Source organism: Lontra canadensis, unplaced genomic scaffold (genome assembly GCF_010015895.1).
Source record: "Lontra canadensis isolate GAN:19392208 unplaced genomic scaffold, GSC_riverotter_1.0 scaffold31, whole genome shotgun sequence".
Taxonomy (NCBI): domain Eukaryota; kingdom Metazoa; phylum Chordata; class Mammalia; order Carnivora; family Mustelidae; genus Lontra; species Lontra canadensis.
This window is the reverse complement of record NW_022631025.1, coordinates 517,000-539,557: the sequence shown is the minus strand read 5'-3', so window position 1 is coordinate 539,557 and position 22,558 is coordinate 517,000. Positions and strand designations below refer to the sequence as shown.

Below are 22,558 nucleotides of genomic sequence, written 5' to 3'. Positions count from 1 at the left end.
AGCGGGTCCCTGACTGAGGAGGACCCTGAGCAACTTTGGTACTCTGGAAAGAAGACGCTGGTCCCCAGACCCAAAAGGCGGGGGCAGCTCAGGAGCCAAGAGGGAAGGAGCGGGGCTCGCACTTGGGTTTCTGCAGTGCAGCCAGTCAGGCCGCTTCCCTCTAACCAACACCAACATGACGCTCATGCGGCCGCTCTACCTTCTCGGGCTTTTAATACAGAACATTTCATCTTCGAGATGATGTCAAATATCCCAAATACCAAGTTCATCTTCCTCCCACCCTTCATCGCTGCCACCCACTAATTTACTGTCCAGAAAAACATCTCTGAAACATTAAACACTACTGTATTAGTCTCCAAGGGCTGCTGTAACATGTTATCGTCAACTCGTTGGCATAAGACCACAGAAGTCTCCTCTTACAGTTTTGGAGGACAGAGTCCAAACTCGAGATGCTGGCAGCAGTGGTTCCTTCCGGAGGCACCGAGCTCCCGGTGGCCGCCAGCAATCCTTGGCCTTCTTGGACCTGCAAACGCTTCTCTTCAATCTCTGTCTTCACAGGACCTTCTGCTTCTCCTCGTCTCTTCTTATAAGGACACTTATTATCAGATTTGAGATTCATTCAGATAATCCAGAATGAGGTCATCTCAAAATCCTTAACACTTTATCTGCAAAGACCTTTTTTCCAAATAAGGTTACACTCCCAGGTTCCAGGCTGACCTATCTCGGGGGGCGGGGGGAGTGGTGACAGGGGGTTGTCACCATTCTACTACAGTCACTGTCTTTCTAGGGTTAGCAATACCCTAATAACCAATACATGCTTGCTTCTTAAAAGAATTTCAGAAACATCATACCATCCTCCTTTTCCTAAACCTTGTTTTATTCCCAGTATTAATTTTCTGATAATTCTTTTCAATAGGATCCATTTCCACAGAAATCCACCTCCCAGCATTTCCGTTAGTGACTGTGAACAGGAGGGGCCTGGTCCAACAGACAGTTATCGAGTGCTTTTACCCACAAGAATAGCGTTTTCACGGACAACTGAAGTAGAAACCTTTCCGTGAGTCTTACACATGGACCTGAGTAGTCACCAATTTAACTGAATTGTGTTTTAGTTTCTCCCTATCCACCCTAATCAGGATAAGCACTCTTCTAATGATAAGGTTAAACACACAATTTTAACCTGTCCAGGTACAAACATACCTACAATGTTCAAACACCACTTTTAATTTTTACACTGTTACTGGTTTTTTTACACTGTTACTGTGATTTAATTCATACACTAATAAATCATCAATGCACACATCTCAAATGAACCCTACTTTCTGAGAGAACAACTTCATGAAAACCGGAGTAGCTCCAAATTCTCTCATCGGACAAAAGAACAAAAATTTCAGATTTATTGGGCAATACAAGATTTCATTATCAGTGTTGGAAAAATGCTTTCTTAAATGAGTCTTCCCAAAAAGCAGCTCACCTGTCTTTTTTATAGTGACAGAAGAAAGACCAACGCTCCAAATTCAGGCCACCCACTAACCCCAACCTTGGTCCTGCTGCGCAGAAACAAAAAGCTGGCGTGAAGCCTGGGAAGCCCTGCCCACGCCTCCAGCGGGGTCGGACCGTGTGCGGGCCACTTTCAAAAAAAGAGCAGTGCAACGTTTCAAGAAAAATGTGGCTGAAAACAATAATTTAAAAATTAAGAAAGTATACAGAAAAGCACAGGAGACACCACAAAAACAGGGCAGCACCCAACACAACCAGCATCTTCTCAACCAAATAAACTAAAAGAGCACATTTTACATAAGGACTTTGCTACAAAAGCAAACAATACAGTATTAGTCCCTTCACCCAAAATGCCACCTTTTCAATTAACACCCTTTTGCCTTATGCCCTGTTGTTAAGAATAAATCAACGGCGTGGACACTTCATACCTCCACCAGGAATAATTGCCAACTTCGTCTCGACCAAGCCCATTTTCGCGGAGGAAGCTAAAAAAGGAAGGAAGAAAATTAAGTAAAATCCGTATCATCAGATTCAAATATTACAACTTGAAAAAGTTACTAAAATCAGCTACAAATACTCTGTTTACTAAGTAAACCTGTGTCACAAATCTTTTTAAAAGTCACTTCAGAAGGCATTTAGTTACCGAAATAAGTAAACGCTGTAAGTGACAGACATTAGGAGATTCCCGTAACATTTCCTCTTCCAAACTGGCCGGCAGTGAATTAATCTTCGACTCAGAAGGACCAGGGTTGTAACCGCACGATTTGACCCGACACTGCCAAGTCCCGTTTGCAGGCTGAGGCCCCATTCTTACTCGGGATGAGGCGGAAGCGGTATCTGACGGACAAGTAGGGTCTTCGGCTGCCCGAAGGGTCCACGAATCAAACCGCTTCGTGTATCGCGTCACATATGGCAGCTTTTCAGGGCCGAATGTCTGGTTACTTTTGACAAACGGTTTTACTATTCTGACAGCTGGACAGGGTTCCTCCTTCTGTGTTTTGTTTTCATGGCTACTTTAAACCTCTCAGTTATTTGTTTACTTGCATCTAGACCACCTCCCATATCCTAATTCCCGCAATCTGCACTCTTTCAGAAATGGACTATGGGTACCTCAGCTTCTCCATTTAAAACTCATGATTTCAGACAAGTAGGTAGAAATCTAAAATAAAGTAGAAAGGGGGAAAGAGTCCACATGGACTGGCAGCTACAATTCCCAAGAAACAGTCAAGTTACTGAAGACATAATGACATCCATTGACTCACTGTTAGCAGGCAGCTGCTTCAGGAGTCACAGCGGGAGTCAGGGGAAGAACGGGGACACACGGCCTGCTGCCTGCTTCACCCGCTCCTCCGGGCCAGGGTCCCTTTATGTCACCCCAATGTGGCCATGTGGTGGCAGTCTGCGGGGCTCTGGCAGAATGCAGGGAGTGTGGGCCATGGTGCCAGACTGCCCGGGTTCCAGTCCTAGCTCAGCCACTGCTCCGGGCCCGTTCCTGTCTCCTCCCCAGGCCCCAGCTTCCTCCAGCAGCACGGAGCGCCTATCACAGAGGGCTGCCAGGCCGTGGCGTGACGTCATTCACATCGGGGGCTCGGAGCCAGGCTGGGCACCGGGTCAGCGCTCAGCACAGGCCAGCACCAATTGTTCTCAGTATTATTTTCATAATCGCCTCATCCCACCCACAGGAAACCAAGCAAGAAGCAAGTGAACCTCAGAGAGATGAAGCTGTCGTCCCCGTAGCTGACACAACTGAAGTGCCTGGATGGGCACAGGCCACGGATTCACTCACGGGATCCGCGCAGCAGCCCCTGTCATTTCCCCCACTGATCGGAGAAGGACAGGGCCTGCGGCGCACTTTCACTTCTGTGTGACCCGATCCCCGTCCTCCCCTCCTCTAGCAGACTGTCTCCTACACGGGGACTCTTCAGCGCTCCGTCACGCCCAGCGGGGGCCTCCTTCTAAACGCTCTACTCAGCACCGGCAAAGAGAAGAGCACCGGGAAGCATCCGGAGAGCGAGCACACGGTCCTCTCTGACGGGGCGGTCTCACCTGCCACGCGAATGTCGCACGCCAGAGCCAGCTCGAGGCCACCGCCCAGGGCAAGCCCGTCGATCGCCGCGATCGTGGGCACCGGCAGATTAGCTGAAACAGAGCAAAGAGTTCAAGTTTCTTTGGGAAGATCGTGACCTTACTATGTAATTTATCTTAGACTCTTTTTTGTGAATTTATTTTTCAAAGGGGATACCGTATACAGAATTTTACAGCCCGTTTGCCTTAAACAAAATAGTCATTTCCTTTGTTATTATTCTTCAAACATGCAACAATCGTGTAGAGTTCCACCAAATAAACATGCAAGAATGTCTTTAAGTCTTCCCATATCCCTGAAATATTTCCATAAATATTTTCTGCTCAATTAGCACAATCACAGTTCTGACTTCGTGATTTTTTAAATATTTTTATTGTGTTATGTCAGTCACCATACAATACATCATTAGTTTGGGATGAAGCGTTCCAAGATTCATTGTTTACATACAACACCCAGTGCTCCACGCAACACGTGCCCTCCTCAATCTTCGAGCCTAACGTCCTTTAGGAGACGTTTGGTTCATACAAATTTCTGTTTGAAATGTCTTCGGTGTAACTGCGAAGTTCACGATCCTTTATGGGTCACCATGGAACTCGGAATGACGGTCTCACCCAACGAAGTAATAGGTCTTCTCAGAGCAGACAAAAGCCGACTGAGCGGCTGCTGGGGCCCTGCCCACCAGTTCTGTCACTGCGGAAGCAGCAGGACGCGCCCCAGCTAGAGACTGACCAGGCTCTACCCAGCAGCACGTTCCAGAGGCACGCGGCTTGGAGAAGGTCCCGAGGGCCTGCCCAAAAGCATGACCGGGGAAGGGGTCAGCCACCAAAGAGCTCAAACCAGACTTTCTTGAGCCCCAAATATTATTTTAATGAGATTCTGTAAAGTGGAACATACAGACTTCGTTTTTATAGGTGGTTCAAAAGCTGACTGATTAATTATTATGTGAAGCAGACTTCCTCCTTATTAATTTTATTTCTGACAATGGGAATGTGAGGCGAGGCTGGCCAGCCTTACTCCAGGACAAGCAGAACGCGGTGCCATCTCCTTCTGACTGCCCTGACGACAAATAAGTAATAGTCATGCGGCGTGAGGTAATGGCTAACGCTCCGGGGTAATCATAGCGTAATATATAAATACAGCAAATCGATATGTTATATACCTTAAACTTACATGATGTTATATGGCAATTATAGCTCAATTTTTAGAAAAATAAATAAAATTGAAGGAAGGAAGGAAGGAAAAAGATACCATCCCTAAAGATCTCTTTCTTCCAAAGGTATTCTGAAATATGAAATTCCAGTCGGAGAGGTGCATTCTGGGACTTTGAAAACTACAAATTTGCTGAAGTACACGGAGTTTCATTCACACATGAGAAATTATCAGACTTATTTTACGAGCAAAGTCGGAAACGCCGGGACGGAGCACACACACTCACTGTCCGCGAAGACAAAAGCCCTCCCGGAGAGCAGGGATGGGTGCGGCGGGGCAGGCGCACCCAGCTGCCCAACTGTCAGCCCTGCCTGAACGTCTAGGGAAGGGGAGGGCTCGAGGGCCAGGCCGGACTCTAAGGCGCACCCCGGGAGCACATGACAGCACACTTGGTGAGCAAACAGACAGCCGTCTCAGGGTTTACCGTCAGGAAATAAATTTAATGAAAAAACAGTATCCGGTAAGATTTACCTGACCCAAAAAAAAAAAAAAAGGAAAGAAAGATCAATAAGGAAATTTAACGGCACGTCCCTCTGAGCGGCTTCCAAGATCATCTCAAACCACGACAAGGCAAGTGCAGGGACTCTGCGACCTAACTCTCACTCCTTCCTTTCCAAGATCTGGCGACAGAAATGATGGTGACTTCGAGACCCCTCGGGTCCCCTCTCTCCGCAGTCCCAGGTCGCTCCCATCAGGACCCACCCCTCAGCTTCTTTCCGGCTCCCGTCGAGGACAAGGACAAGCTTCCCGAGGGAGGACAGTAACGCACGACCGCCCTGGCCGCTGCCCTCGCCGTGGCGCTCCAGCCGCACCCCGTCCGTCCTGGGCTGCTCTGGCCCCGCTTCCAGGGACACCGAGAGGCGGCCACGTAACCAGTGGCCACTATCTGGCCCCTATGCAACTTGCTGCCGCTGATGACCAAACACGAGAGCCACACGCTCCTCCACGAGTTCCTCGCTTCGTCTGCCTGGCGAGCCCCTCTGTCAACGTCCCTGCCTTTCTTCCCACTTCCCGTTCTTTCTCAGCCTTCTTCCTCTCCCAACAGACACCCCGCTCAGGAGGTCTCATTCCCACCCAGAACCTTGACCACACAATACCAGGGATCCCCACCTCCGACCCAGACGTCCCTGTCAGCCGCACCTCCCTGCCCGCCTGCCTCCGGGCACATCTGCGTCATCCCCAAGTACGTGCTTCAGCTCAAACCAGCTTCTCTTCTCGCCAGTCCTCCTTCTAGATGCTGTTTCACGCCTGGCAGCGTCTCCGCCCCCAACTTATCCAGGACAGATGCCCAGAGTCGGCCCAGAGGTCCTCCTTCCCACAGCTCACAAAGCTGCAAGCCCCGCCCTGTGCTACAGTCCTTCTGGGTCCCCTCATCCGTCGGCCGCGGACGTCCCTGCCGGAGCTTCCCCGCGGCTGGCCCTTCCAACGCGCCTTCCAGAGTTCCGGGATCTAATCTTCTAAAACGCAAACGCGGTCATGCTGTTTCCCCCAGTTAAGACCGTACAGTCATCTATTCCACGCTCGGGATAAAAATGGAGAAAACAATGAGCATGGCACAGGAAGCAGCCGATAAACTAGGCTCTGTCCACCCGCCCGACCTCTTCTCCAGCCTCGGGCCCGCACTGTATGTTCTGGAAGCGCTTCCCATCCAGGCCTGCGGACAAGCTGCCGTCGGCCTGGCGCGCCCAGCTGGCACCTAAGGGTCTTCCAAGGCACTGCTCGGGGGTTCCCGGCCGCGCATCTCCGCGGCCCTCCGTCCCCGCGCCCCCGGCACCGCGCCGCGCACCCTCGCGGCAACGGAGATGAACACCACACGGGCGCCGGTCAGTAACGCCCTTCTTCCCGCCCGGGGCTGCTTCTCCTGTCCCTGTGACGTTACACCGCCTGCTCCCCCTGCTGCTCTTTTCATCACGAACATCTTCCACTTCGTACTTTAAAGAGATGACAAGAATACACACGGACCAAAGCAGCTATGGAAAAGGCAGGGCGCAAAGGGCTCCCGAGCCGGAGAGACCCGAAGAGGACGGGCGCGTTCTCTCTCCGCCGGGCCCGCGACGACGCCCAGGGCGCTGCCCTGCGGGACGCGGGCTCTTCTGAGAGCAGAACCACAAAGAGGCGTGTAAAGGCCTCTACAGTCACAGCCGGGCCTGAAACATACGCACTCCCGAGTCCGGCTTCTGCAAATGCCGAGTCCCCGCTGACGGGCGGCCCCCCCCAGCAGGAACCAGCGCATCTCCCTCCCGTCGGACTGGGAACTGAACACGCACACTAAGTCAGGGGTCCACGGAGTGAGCGGACTGCGAATTACAAGAGCAACATTCCACAAGCTCATGAGCCCCGAAGCGGCCCAGCGAGCACGCGGCAAGGTTACGACCCGCGCCCATCTCTAACGTCCGTGTTACTGCGTCAGGAGACGGATGCCCCAAACACACGTGGCAAGGCTTTGCTTTACAATTCTGTTAGTTCATGTTATCAAATAAATATCATACTTAAAAGTCACACTAGCCAACCGAAAGTTTAAAAGCTATTATTTTTCAGAAGTATAAAATGTCATTAAAGGGAAAAAAGAGGCACTACACATTAGAAACACAAATAAAGGGATGCCTGGGTGGCTCCGATGACTGAGCATCTGCCTTTGGCTTGGGCTGTGATCCCAGGGTCCTGGGATCAAGTCCCACATCAGGCTCCCTGCTTGGCGGGGAGTCTGCTTCTCCTTCTGCCTGCTTCTCCCCTTGCTTGTGCTCTTTCTCTCCCTCTCTCTCTAACCAATAAATAAAAATCTTTTTTAAAACATTAAAACATTTTTAAAAAAAGCACAAATAAAATGGACTAGTAAATATACCCTCCTTTGATTGTTAAGAGGTGCTATAAACAAACATTATGTTGATAAAATAAGATGATGGGAGAGAGGGCTTTCAGGTTCCACCTGACCTGGAATAACAATGTAGGAACTAAGGAGAAATAAGCAAACGCAAACATGCTGATCTGGGAGGTGGGGGTGGGGAGATGGTGAGATGACTTGTCTCCTGCTCGAGTTTTCTTAATCCTAAAGTGTAAGAATCAGCACTTTCCCCCTATATGCTTAATTCTTTGGAAATAATGACAATTATTTTTAAATTTGATAGTTAAAAACTGAAGACATTTTCTCAAGGGGCTGAAAGTTTTTTAACATTACATTTTATGTGAAGTATCTAAACTAAAGTGACAAGAAGTGTAGGGTCCTTACACAAAACAAGAACAAGGAAAATAGGGTATTAAACACTCAAATTATTAGAAAGGTAAATTATTTGCACCTTTCAAATGCTAATTAGCATAAATTAGCATTATATAAAGCAGTCTATAAAAATTTTTCCTACTAAAAAATTATTTAAGAACAGCTCAATTAGCATTCAATGAGTAATTAAATTTCAACCATTTTACAATATTATGAATTCTGAAGTTCTAGTGAGTCAAATGTATACTTCAATTAAAAATTTTTTTAATTAAATTTGTTTTTGAATCTTAAATTTTATGCAATCTTAATCTTTCCCTGAAAGATGTCTCTCTTAGCAAATTTTCTTCGGGAAAAGATGAGCCATCCCAAAGCACATGCTAGTTTCACAGTTACCTCATATGCTGGTTTTTACATCCAGTATTTTTTCTGCTTGGTAGCACCTGATAATCTCAGTGGACTGAATACACACACTTCAGAAGCGCCGATTTCCCGTCCGCGAGAGCTGGGAACCAGCACGATGGCAGTTGTGTAAGCGCGCGGCTGGAGGACATCGGAGCTGCCAGAAGCACAGGTTACCCCAGCAGCAAAAAGAAGAAATTATGACTCGGCGCGTTACGCAACCAACAGGATCAGATGCTATTTTGAGTTTAGTACCAGGAAATGGGCCAGGTATGACAAAGAAGATAACAATCCTTTGAAATGCTCCTAAAAATACAATTAAAAGCGAACAATTAAAGTTCTGCTATTTCAAGAGAAAGATAAAGGAGCTTCCCAGGAAGGCCCTGGTGTACCTCAGTGTCTGCAGGGGGACCCCAGGGATGGAGGGGCACTGCAGTCAGACCTGGAATGAGGGGGGAAGGGAAGCAGGCCTACTTTCAGCTCCAAGAAAGAAACTATACATAACAGAGGGTTTCAGATGTTTCCAGAAAAAGAGAGATTCAATTATTAAGGGAAAACGTTAGTGTCAGTTGTGATTTTTAAATATGGCTTTGACTGAAAAATCGTGTTCTTATACAAAATGGAAACATTTCAAAAGAAATGCTCATATAGGATACTGAAGTCTGACTTTATTGGTATCATTCAAAAAGAACAGAAATAAAATCCAGGTTAACTGAAAATTACAATAAATCCCTAATTATCACGAATTCCAACTCCAACCTTCACCTTCACGTGTCCTCTCCCATTCCCATCACCAGGTTTCAGAGGAAGCACAGAAACAAAACACAACCACTCCCGGCCCAAGCATGCAGGGGCTGCGCTTCTGGAGCCCAGCCAGGACCTCGGAGCAAGAAGGAGCCAACCCGCATGCCAACACACACTCGCCCATCACAGTTGGGCTCGAGGCCTGTCAACGGGAGCCACTGTTCCCGGAGCCAGGGGGCGACCGCTGTGCAATCTGAGAAAAGATGCTTGATTTTCCTAGCCCCACCTCTGCTCCACCCGTCTTAATTTTCCATATGGCTGCCCGTGGATTAAGCACATGGAGAAAGTGCTTACGAGGTGGGTTCACTGTCCTAATTAAGCACCTAACGGACATCACGTAACCCTCCTCCCAGCGTTGTGGCCTCAGCAGTGCCCTGACCATCACTGCTGACGGGGACACAGGGCAAAGGAGCTACGGCCCACCAGCAGCTCTCACAGCCTCGACCCACCCCGTGACCCAGGCCCCAGCTCTTCAGACAACAGTCCAGCCTGCCTCGGGGACCCGTGACTATGCGTCCACGGAAGTCTGACAAGCACAGTGGCTCTGAGCTCTGCTGTCCGTTGACTGGCACAGGTTTCTGACTTGAGGCTTCCCTACAAACCTCCAACCCAGACTGTCCCCAGTGCATGACTGAGGGCCACGCCAGAGCATCCCTTTCCGACCAAACTTCCAAAACAAACAGGGAAACACGGAGAAGCGGAAGCGAGGAGAGCCGCCCCCCGCAGCCTTGTCCGGAAGAATACACTGAACAGAACCGAGGGGTGACGATCCTCGTAACTGCCGCTCCACGTGCTCACGACAACGAAGGATGACCGCATGAGAGGGCCAGACCGCGAGCGAGCTCTTGGATCGACAAACGCTGACTGACAGGGTACGCGGAGCGATTTCCATTTCTGAGAAGAGCTGATACCAGATGTAGTCTACTGTTACCTGCTTGAAAAAGATACACGGCTCCTGCCTGGCTCCAAGACCTCCGGCTCTGTACCCTGCTCTGCAAAGCGCGGTCTCCGGCCCAGCAGCACTAGCATCACCCACAGCTACGGAAACGCCCAGCCCCGGCCCGCCCCGGGAGCCGCGCCTGAACAAGATCGCGGGGGAAGCGCTGGACGCCCAGATGTCCACGGGGAACCTGACCGCCTCGCCATCCTGCAGGACAACCTACTGCCCCACAGAGAGAGCGAGCAGGAAGTGCCCCAAGTCTTTCGGTAAGACTCAAATGCAAAAGCGGAAAGACCTGCGCACAAGTGTCGGCGGCAGCTCCCGGTGCACCTCCGTGGGGCGGACACTTCAAGCGCGGAGAAGGAAGCAGCTACTGACCGACACGCGCTAAACATCCACGAACCTCCAGAAAATCTGCTGCAAAATGACATGCAAATTGATACACGCTGTGCTCCGTGTATTAAAAATTCTAAAAATGAACTAGTCTCCAGCGATGGAAAGCAGCTCAGCAGTTACCTGAGGACAGGTAAGGAATGGGAAGGGGCAGGGAAAGGGATCACTGCGCGCCACAAAGAAACTCGCGCGGGTGACGGGCGCGGTCACCTGGGTTGGGTGATGTTTGCGGAGGTCGAAATCAACACACGGTACCTGCTAGTACACGCGGCTCACCGCACGCCACTTACACCCGACAGGTCTCTTCCTAAAGCTTCTATGACTGGAGTAACATGAAAATGATAAATCCAAGAGAATAAAGTAGACTACTTCTAGGTCTTTTATAAACAGGGTTCAACTAAATATATAATCTATGTTTATTTTTATAGATGTAATTTAAAATCAAGTAACACAGGTATGAATCAATTTAAAATGATAAAGAAATAGCATTAAGAAAAAATGATGAAAAAAAAAGGTGAGAAAAGTAAAAGGGAATGATTGGGTTCTTCAAACTGAAATATAACTGACATACAGTATTATACAAGCATCAGGTGTAAAACACAGTAATTCAACAATTCTGTAAATAACAGTGTTCGCTCACCACAGTAAGTCTGGTGACCATCAGTCACCATACACCGTTATTACATTATTGCATACTCTGTATGCTGTACTCCTCGTCTCCACAACTTACTGATTTTATACCTACAGCTCTGCACCTTAATCCCCTGTATCTATTTTATGCATTCCCTCCACCGTCTGACAATCCCAGTTTGCTCTCCGTATTTAAGCATCTGGTTTTTCGTTTGTTCATTTGTTTTTTTAGATTGCACATATAAGTGAAATCACATGATATCCGTCTTTGTCTGACTTATTTCACGTAGTATAATACCCTCTAGGTCCATCCATGTTGTCACAAATGGGAAGATCTCATTGTTTTCTATGGCTGAGTAATATTTCACAGTGTGTGTGTGTACACACACTACATCTTCTTTATTCATCCATCCATCAATGGACAATTAGGTTGTTTCCATATCTTGTCTACTGTGAATAATGCTGCAATACACAGGGCTGCAGATCTCTTTTCAAATTAGTGTTTTCGTTTTCTTTGGGTAAATCCCCAGTATTTACTGGATCATATGGTAACTCTATTTTCAGTTTTTTGAGGAACTGCCATACTATTTCCCATACTGCTGCACTAATTTATATTCCCACCAGTAGCAAACAAGGGTTTCTCTTTCGCCCCATATTTACCAAAACTTGCTACTTCTTATCTTTGATACTAGCCCTTCTGATAGGCATGAAGTGACAGCTCATTGTGGTTTTGATCTGCATCTCCCAGACGAGTGATGTGGAGCAGCTTTTCACATCGCTGTCAGCCATCTACATGTCTTCTTTGGAAAACGTCTGTTTAGGTCCTCTGCCCATTTTCTAATCAGAATGGCTTTTGCTCTTGAGTTGTAGGAGTTCTTTATATATTTTGGATATTAACGCTGTATCAGATATATAGCATTTGCAAACATCTTCTCCCATTCACTAGGTTGCCTTTTTGTCCATGGCTTCCTTGGCTGTGAAAAAGCTATTTGTTTGGATGTAGTCCCAATAGTTTCTTTTTGCTTACTTCCCTTGCCTGAGGAGACATGTCACAAACACAGTGCTCAGGGTAATGGGGAGGGAAGAATTTAAAACTGAAATTATACCAATTCTGTCACTGCTCATAGTAAGAGGTCAACGCAACTTTCCAAAGAAAAGAATCGAGTACAGTATGTGAAGTTATCGTAAGAAAGAGCAGCCGAGGGACGCCTGGGTGGCGCAGCTGGTTAAGCTCTGATTCTTGATTTCAGCTCAGAGGTCACGATCTCAGGATCCTGAGACTGAGCCCCGGGACCCGCCATGTGTCTGCTGGGGAGTCCACTTGACAGTCTCTCTCCTGCTACCCCTCCCCCTACATGCACAGTCACTGTCTTCCTCTCTCATTCAAACAAATAAATCTTAAAAAGAAAGAAAGAAACCCACAAACAGAATCCAAAGACAACCAGACAGCATACTTAATATGATCTTTTAAATGTGAAATCGCCAAAAGCTGAAGGCACAGAAAATCATGACAGACGTTAAGACCAAACGTATCAATACATTTAAAGAGGATGAATTAATCTAGTAAGGAAAAGACTCCATATGGATCATAAAGCAAAACCCAATTACAAGTACTACATTAGAGAAACATCTAGAACAAGAGAGAAAATAAAATTTTTAAAAATCTGAAGGATGGGTATGGTGTATCCCAGGGTCAAATACAAAGAAGTTATCTCTTGATCTTAATAAGTAATGGGAGACACTTAAGTAAAAGCATTAAATGGACAAAGGAGAAACACTTTAGGCTTAATAAAGGAAAAGTCCACAACGAAGGTCTAGCAGCAACAAAATGTCTACTACACACAAAACAACACAGCAGGGGCATCCACAAAGCAAACACACGAGAAACAACAAATTCATCACAGCACAAACGTTACAGCCCCTCTCTGGCCATTATACAACAATTAAACTAAAAATCAAAACAAAAATACTAGCTAGTTGGGGACAAACAAATACAGATGGGCTGAGGACACAAGTCTTCCCCGTTTTAGTGGTTGGGCAGAGACTGCAGGCTCCACGTCTGAGGACGGGTCCAGTGGAAGGGCAGGCCCCTGGCCCCTGCCTCCAGAGGTCGTTCCCAGCAAGGCCACCTTCCCACCTGCAAAGTGTCCAGAGTACACGGCTGTATAGAGATGTTCTCTTCCTCCCTGATGCCGCACAGACACAGCATGACAGAAATGGGTCCCACACTCTCAGAACTACGGCCCCTAAATTTCTTCTACCCAAAATTATTTATTTAAATGGATAGTATAAGAAAAAACAAATGGGCTTATCCTTAGCTCAGATATCCCCTGCTTCCTTCCCAGAACACCGATCCTCCTCCATGCCCATGTGAAAAGTGCCCCATGAGTCACACAATGCTGGCGCTGGGCTAACCGCCACGGGCGACTTCAGGTGCCAACCTGGTCGCTGTGGCGGGGAAGCTGGCCTGAGAGGGGACAGCCAAATGAGCAAACCTCCTCATCAACAGATCTAAGCCACAACCTTCAACTTAGCTATATCAGTGATCAAGAGATCATTTTGTCCCTGTTTCTATACTTTATTTTTCAATTTTTCCAGACCTTAGACAGAAGGAGGATTTCTATTTATTAAGGTTCCCTTAGATACCATATAATATGGATGATGTTTTCTGCAATGCTGTTTGTCATAGTAAAAAAACTAAAATTATCCAAGTGCCCATCAATGAAGGAAATAATTACATACATTATGGTATGTCAATAGCAAATACTACAAGGAAACAAGTCTTTTAAATGCAATGATAAAACATTCCACACTACAGAACACTAGACTCCAAACTATTCCCAGAAATAATTTTTCAAATACAATGTTTATCACACAAAGGATAACCAAGAAAACAAGCTATAGTAGGAAAAAACATTAAGAAAACACCCATACAAATCTGAGATCCATGAGCTTCAAACGCTGACTCTCAAAGAAAGACATGAAGCCAAGCATGAAACTGGAAATGACAGAAAGTGACACAACAGTTTTTTAAAAGAATGAAAAAGTATTGTAAAATGAAATAAAAAACTCAATGTTTGTAACGAATTGGGTGCAGCTTTTGAGAAAACCAGTGGACCTGTGAACTGTTCAGTGGGAAGTAAGGAGGAACACACACGGGAGAGACGGAAGGGGAGACGCAGACACACGGTAAGGAGGCCTGATGTGAGCCAAATCGGCAGAGAATAGTGAACCAAACATCCCTCATCATGGGTTTAAAAGAAAGCAGCAAATGTAACCTGAAGAAAAAAAATTTAATGAAAATCAGGATGGAAATTAATAAAACAGAAACAAGAGACGGGATTAACAAAGCCCAAAACTGATTTCTGAAATGTATACTAGATACACCTACGGGGAGGCAGATCCCAGAAGCAGACGGAATGAGCACACCAGCCGGCCCACGCAGGAGTGAGAGGAGACAACCACTGCGGACTCCTCAGAGACACTAAGAGAACATTATCAATGGCTTCATACTGATGCATTTGAAAATCTAGTTGAAATGGATAAATTCCTAGAAAAGTATTAATTTCCAGAAATAAAACTTAAAAACAGACAACTTGTTTATGTGGTCATTTTCATATATGTGTTTGCATATAATCTAAATCAGTGTATGTACACAAATATATATTCACGTAGAAGCCAAGAAAAGGCCGACAAATACTAAAATCAATGAATATTAAAATATTAAATCAGGGCACTAGCAGTAATTACTTATGTGGACAGAAAGGGAATGGGGGAAAGCTGCTAAAAGAAGTTCTAATTTTTTCATTAAACATACATTCAGATATTCCTTATGGAATTCAAAGCTAGCAAACATAAAAAGGCCAAGAAACGATGCAAGTATTTCCATTTTCCCTTCAAAAAAGAATGAAAGTGAAATTCTAGAATATTCCAGGGTAATATTTTAGAGTAAGTGACAGAGCTCGGTTGATAAGCCTTCTTCTTTGGCTATATTTAGCAAAACAGTATCATTTCCAACACCATCATCCAAAATCAGAATGTGATTAATACCCAGTGGAAGTCAGCAAAAGCAACAGAAGTCGACAACGGGAAGAAGAGAGATCCTAAGTTGCAAAGGGAAGTGTAACTCTATTGGAAACTCTGACTCAGTAGGCGGGGATGGTAACACTTCCAAGGGAAAACAAGCAGCTCCCAGATACTTGTGTCAGTCTTCCGTCAGGATGACGAAAGGATGAAGAAAACGGAAAGCAGGATCTGGAAGTTACACTTGGAAACTAGGAAGTACAGTTACCATGAGTGTCCATCAGTCGCTCCCTCACACACCATAACTGAGCTCTTGCAATTTCTACTTACTACATCAAGTTAGGGGGAAAGATAGAAATACAGGCTGAAATGCATCTGATTTAACAAAACTAATTATTTAAAAAAATCTCCTTGACCTTCAAACAAACAAAAAAAGGCACAGTGACCATAAATATTTTGGGTCAAGCCAGCAGACTGACAATTCTGCAAACCTTAAAAATGTTCTTTACTGGGGTGCCTGGGTGACTCAGTGGGTTAAGCCTCTGCCTTCGGCTCAGGTCATGATCTCAGGGTCCTGGGATCGAGCCCTGCATCGGGCTCTCTGCTCAGCAGGGAGCCTGCTCCCCCCCCCACCCATCCCCCCCTTGTCTCTTGTGATTTCTCTCTCTGTCAAATAAATAAATAAAAATCTTTATAAATAAATAAATAAACGTTCTTTACTAAATGGTTCTTAATACATCTAAAATCCAAGTCAGCGCATAGCAGAGAAAATGCAGCAAGTATACAACCTTTCCAACCAGATGTGGTAGCAGTCGATGTGGCACTAGGGAAGTAATTTGACAGTAAGCCCTGTTTCAGGTCAAGTGACACACAAATGAGTGAAAAAGCTCTGAATGGTATAATGGTGACAAACTATCAAACTAAAAAAAAAAAAAAAATCAATCACAATTCATAGAAGCTCACCACACATAGGTAATGGATAAACTTCACTTTTCTGCAGCAAATAAACACCGTATGGCAATTTCTTTGGGCAAATAGGAAACGGAGACAATGTCTGATTTTATAAGTACCGGACGTCTCTAAGTCAAACGGAAAGCTTAAAAGGGCTATATCTGGAATTGCACGCAAGCCCTTTTGCATTTATCACTCAAGAATATCTAAGTATTAAAATAGGACCCTAGGGAGTTTTAAGCGGACTTATACCTTTACAAAGCACAAAGTGTAACGTGTTATGTAATTAAAAAAAATACAACGACGAAATGCATGAAATGTTAATCAGACCTTATTCATGTTTAAAAGCTCTGTGTCTTAACCTCAGAGACTATTAAGACACAGTAAATCAGACTTCATGCTACAAAGAAAGGTGTACACAAATTTTCAAGGAAGAAAAAGAAACCTTCCAAATACCCTCACCTACGATTTACTTAGAAGAAATCGAACGATGGCAAGTTTTCATCCATAACCAGGACAAGTTTCAGATAACTAGTTCTTTCTTCAAGGACCTACACCAGAAAGCCCAACAGTCAGACTAAGGGGCCGTCCACAACCGTCCAAGGATGGAGCTCTTCCCCCACGGCCAGGCGGCCAGGAAGCAGCTGCCCCGCGCCCCAGCGCTCACGTCCAGGAGGAAACCTGCAAACGCGCCAGCGCCCACCGCACTGCCAAGTTCAGCGCCCGCTCACCCCGTGCGCCCTCCTGGACACCGAGGCAGCGTGTGATCGGGGCCTCCCAGATCAAGGACGTTCTTCACTTGGCTCTCAGAGAACTGTTTTCCTGCTATGTCTCCCTCTGAGTCTCCCTTCTGGTTCTTTTCATCCCAGTCTTGAAACATTAAAATGCTTCAGCCGGAAATGCCTGGCATTTTAAAGGGTTACTAAGGAACATCGATTGTACAACTGAAAATTCTGGTGAAAACCTATTTTAAATACCTCTTTATCCTTAGACGACAATTTTCAGAGACCCCAACCTGCGAAGGAAGTAGACTAGCCCCCACAGAGTGTCTGTCTGAGAGAGAATTCTGAATGTTCTCCAGCTGTTTATGAAACACCATCTAATGAGGCAAGACTGGCCATCAGGAAGGAAGTAACACCTCTGCAGCCGACCTTCCGCATCAGTCCTCTGCACTGTGGGGGTCCCAACAGTGGTAAGCCCATGTCACAAGGGAAAACAGGAAGGAAGGTGCAGATGGAGAAGGGGTGGTAAGCTAAGATCAGCAGCTTTCGGTAGATCCAGATCATCTCATATCTGAGCAGCTGCGATGGCCTGCTCAGGCCTCAGATTTCAAAATAACCTGTTACTGCTTCCAACCTAGGCATCCCCTGAAAGGGGAAGGAACTTGAAACAGTGATTAACCTTTCAGATATCTGAGAATTCACCATTTCTTCACAATGAAACATCTCAAAAAGAGCCTTTTTTCTTTGAAAAGAGCAACAGAACTAAGTTTTGTTCTAGGAGTTTGGAGCTACTTTTTAAGAAGAGCCTTTCTAAGAAGCTAGGAGCGTTACGTAAGGAATTTAGTAACTATGAATAAAATACAGAACTTCTTCCAGATCTGTATTTTAATAACACAGAACAACCTTCAAATGAGTCTGTTCCTGTCAGTTCCTTACAGACTCTTTCATTAAAAACAAGTGGGGCGCAGTGACCACCAGGGTCAAGAAGGAAGTCCGTGGCCCTTGAGACCCCAGAGAAAGATTCTCCAGGTGTGGAGAATGCAAAGAAAACAGCAAGAGGAAAAAGTGGTATCGGACAGGCAGGATATTCTCTGATTCACACCATTACTGATAGGGCCACAATGGCTGTGACAAGCAGCTCACAAAATTCTTGAAGAACAGCAGTCACCCCAAGCCCCCAGGAACAGGCATCACCACGCCTGTGTACGAAAGAGCCCCACGAGTACAGGGGAGGGTTCTCACCTGCGCATCCACTCACATCCTCCAGACAAGACCTCTCTGTGGACACACTGACCTCCAGAAGCCCTTGATGGAAAACCAACTGACCGTGCCAGCAGAACTGGTGGGGAAGGACCAACAAGAAGGCTGGAGGCCTACGTGCAGAATCTGGTCCATAAACCAATTGTGGTTCACATTCAAAGGGTTTTTTCCTCTCTCCTGAAAACCTAACTAGGAGATTTTTTCTAAACAAAAATCTAGGGGGCGCCTGGGTGGCTCAGTGGGTTAAGCCTCTGCCTTCGGCTCAGGTCATGATCTCAGGGTCCTGGGATCGAGCCCCCCATCGGGCTCTCTGCTCAGCAGGGAGTCTGCTTCCTCCTCTGCCTGCCTCTCTGCCTACTTGTGATCTCTCACTGTCAAATAAATAAAATATTTAAAAAAAAATTAAGAAAAATAAAAAAATAAAATCTAGAATTCTGGCTTCTCCTGAAAATAATAATCAAGGTAGAAAATAAAGATTCAAAAAATAACACTGGAAATGTTTGCAGAATTCAAGATAGATGAATAAATAAAAACGGATCTAATTTGGCAAACATGAAGACTGTATATGGCATCCCCACGTAAGGGGGCGTAACAACAACAGACTTCCTCAGGGTTACCGACGTGAGACCTGTCAGCACACCTCACGCGCCCGAGGGCCCCTCGCGGGCTTGCCCGTCTGCCTTCCCAAACCCAAACGTCCTGGCTACTGAGACTTCCCCGCTGATCGCACTCTCATTTTTCTTGTGTGTGTGCCTGTCTGTGACGTCAGTACACACGCACTTCTACATTATATCCTGTTCTGTATGCTTTTAGTTTGATAAAAAAATACCTTGTTTTAATTCAATGTTTCAAAGATTTACCCATGTTGTTACACTTCCAGTTACTCATTTATGCACCACACAAGCTCACAACACACAAAACCACCCATCCATTCCCCTGTCGCTGAAAGCTGTTGACTTCAGCTTTTTATTATTAACAATATTGCTACATAAAACCTTTTTCTTATACTCTGGCATAAGCTTCCCAAGGACACATGCACAAAATGCACAAACTCCAAGTAGCAACACATTCATTGAGTCATATCAGGTATTTTTAAAAATAAAAGAGCACAGTGTCCAAATGCAGTGCACAAAGAAAGGTTATTATTTTCATGAACCTCTGATGCCCACCCTATGTGTTTACTGGGATAAAGTTTACCACGGGTCCCATAAAAACAGTGTTAAAGGGCTTAGGTCTACCCTCTAGGTAAATGCCTTCTAAAGCCGTGAACTTTCGAGGCCTCGTGGAACGTGACTGCTCGACTTCATAAGACAGCAGCACACTGTCCTCCGTCACTCCCACGTCAGTTCGTGTCCCGCTTCTTCACCAGCTCGTGGTTGTTCAGGCATAAGAATATGTGGCTCACCTGACAGATGTGTGAGACAGGACTCTCTCCTGCCGTCTTGCACACTCCTAGGGGGCACGCGCACGTGCGTACTGATTCGCGCGTGCACGCACACACATGAACGCGCGCACACACACACACGCACTTCAGCAGCTATGTGTTTCGAGTATTTCTTCCCAGTCTGTGGCTTTCCTTTCTACTTTCTTTATAGCACCTTCTAATGAACAAATGTTCTTAAGTTTAATTTGGTAAAATTTATAGACCTTTCCTTTTATGGGCTGCATTCTCTGTTTAACACTTTTACTCTGTCAAGATCACAGGCGTAGGGACGCCTGGGTGGCTCAGTGGGTTAAGCCTCTGCCTTCGGCTCAGGTCATGATCTCAGGGTCCTGGGATCGAGCCCCGCATCGGGCTCTCTGCTCAGCGTGGAGCCTGCTTCCCCCTCTCTCTCTGCCTGCCTCTCTGCTTACCTGTGATCTCTGTCAAATAAATATATAAAATCTTAAAAAAAAAGATCACAGACGTTCACTTTCTTCATAAGTGCTGTCAAGCCTTTGCCGTTCCCAGCAAATGCTTCCTCTCCCCTGTGGCAGTTTTTACATAGGTCTGCTGGGCTTCTGAAGGCCATTCCATAGTCCATTTGTCTATCCCAAAGCCCATAACGTACCAACTTAATTCACACATCTTTAACCTAAGTCTTGAGTGCTGATAAGGCCCCTTTTCTGCTTCTTCAGGAGTGTCTGGCTTCATTATGCTCATCAAATTCCTCACAAAATTCATGCTGAGAACGTAAGTGTAATTACATTGAATCCGTACGTTGAATCATTTGTGAGAATCATCTTCTGGATACTGTATCCTCCTATCCAAGAAGATAACGTGTCTCCGTTTAATCTTTTTAACATCTTCTGACAAAGTTTCACAATTTCAAAATAGCTCACATATATTTCTAGATTCATTTTTGTTCCTGCTGTCAGTAGGATCTTTTCTTGACTGACATTTCTTGGCTTTTGCTGGTAAAGAACAATTAATTATTTTTAAACACGGATCTTATATCTGGCTCTCTCGAGACACTCATTATCCTGAATAATTTGTTGATCCTTTTAGATTTCAACCAAGACAATCGTACCACTTGAGACAGGCAGTGCTGTGTTTCTTCTTTGTGTCATTGTTTTATTTCTATTTTCCTGCCTTTCCACACAGGCCAGGATTTTCAGAACACTGCTGAACGGAGGTGGTAATGATGAGCCTTTTGTTTCTTCCTGATTTGGAGAGATGACTCTTAGGTTTTACTGCTAAGAAACAGATACCTCTCATCAAGCTACGGAACTTCCCTTCTATTTCTCGTCTGCCTTGACCTTTTTCTAAGGAGGGATTTGACATCTCGCAAATTCTTTTCATTAATCTAGTAAGACAAAACATGATTTTATTTTAAATGACTAACGTCGCAAATGAAACACTTTCAAATGGGAACCTCCTCCTCCCCCTTACATTCCTGAGAAAATCCAACTTGGTCTTTTTATTTCTAAACCTATTGGATTTCATCCATGTTCCTAAGCAAGACGGGCTCCTCTCACTCTCTGTTCTACTGTTTCTGTCACATGTACATGTGAAAGTCATACTAATCAAAAACACTGAGTTTAGGAATAAACTCTCGCTGTCCCGTTGGGCGGAGTCTGTGGAAGGCTGCACCGAGCCCACACGGCAGCCAACAGGCACATCACTGAGCTTGTGAAGCTAGGCCTGGTGCTGTCTCTGTGAGCAGGCTTCCAACCCCTACTCAATCTCTCCCGTGGGAACAGGGTTATTCCAGAATACGAGTCCTTCTTGAGGCAGGAACTTCTTTACTGGCATAAAGATTGCCACAGCACTTCTTACAAGCTTCACCATCTCTGCTCTACCTACAATCACATCCCTCCTTCTATCTGTAACACGTACTGTCCAATACCCTTTGCGCCTTTGTTCAGAGGCTCGGCCTCAGGCAGACTCCCCACTGCAACTCCAGCTTCTACTCATTAATTTCGTAGCCTTAAAATATTGCCTTCCTTCACCTCTCTTTGGATTCATAACTTTTTAAGGCGATGCGTAGCCACTTATTGCCAGTGGTTTTCCCTCGCTAACACAGACATTTAAAGTTGTGACCTTCCCTGCAAACTATCACTTGAATCAAATCTCAAAAATTTGGATATACAGTAATTTTATATTCACTCAGTCTTAGTACTTTTTCCTTTAATAGTTCCTTCTTTGACCAATGATTAACTTAACAGTTCTTTAATTTACAAATATATGGTCTTTAAATCTCTACATTGAGTTATTTTATTTCTAACTTAGTTGCATTATGAACAAAGAACATGGTCTCTATGTATTAATCTTCTGAAATTTAACAGAGATTTTAGGGTCCAGCACATGATTCGTTTTTGCAAATGGTTCGTATGCTCATGAGAAGTACACATATTCTCCGATTTGTGTTAAGGGTTAAGGGTCTATTAAGTCAACTTTGATATGCACATTGTTCAAATCTTTATTTTTAACTTTTGTCTTTCAAACTAATGATAAGTTGGGAGAGAGGAGCTAAAATCATCCACAATGATGAAGGATTTGCCAATTTATCCTGTACATATCCAATATAACTTCATTTATTTGTATACTTTTAGATCTCTGTTTTCAGAAACATACAAGTTTAGTCTTCTGGAAAATTTAACCTTTTAGTACATGCAGTGTCCTTCTCTTACTACTAATGGTTTTTGTCTTAAAAAGTATGACTAGTAATCTCCTGGTAGGAAAAGGCTATTAACAGAGGTGGCTACTATTAACAATACACAGTTTCTTAATCAAATATGAACATCCATGTCTTTAACAACAAGTTTAGTCAACTGACATTAATGGTAATTACTAGACTTAATTCATCTTATTATTTAATTCATCCTAAGATTGTACCCCTTTTATCCTCTTAACATTTTGTTAAGGTTTGATGAACTTTCTTTTGGTTTTTGCTTTGTTTACTCTGCTCTCCACTCTCCAACCTCCAACTCATTTGTAAGAATTATGT

General features: G+C 45.2%; 1 protein-coding gene across 3 annotated transcripts in view; it reads right to left on the bottom strand.

Annotated features, from left to right (window-relative positions):
* Positions 1–22,558, bottom strand: part of AUH (AU RNA binding methylglutaconyl-CoA hydratase) — a 148,374-nt gene that overhangs the window by 84,088 nt on the left and 41,728 nt on the right. For 2 of the 3 annotated variants that reach the window (XM_032866407.1, XM_032866406.1), the window contains exons 5-6: positions 3,547–3,639; positions 1,929–1,985 (exon numbers count right to left, since the gene is read on the bottom strand). The exons of the other annotated variant lie outside the window; for it this stretch is intronic. In XM_032866407.1, the coding sequence (XP_032722298.1) occupies positions 1,929–1,985; positions 3,547–3,639 (150 nt within the window). The remainder of the gene's footprint in view (positions 1–1,928; positions 1,986–3,546; positions 3,640–22,558) is intronic. 3 annotated transcript variants of the gene reach the window in all.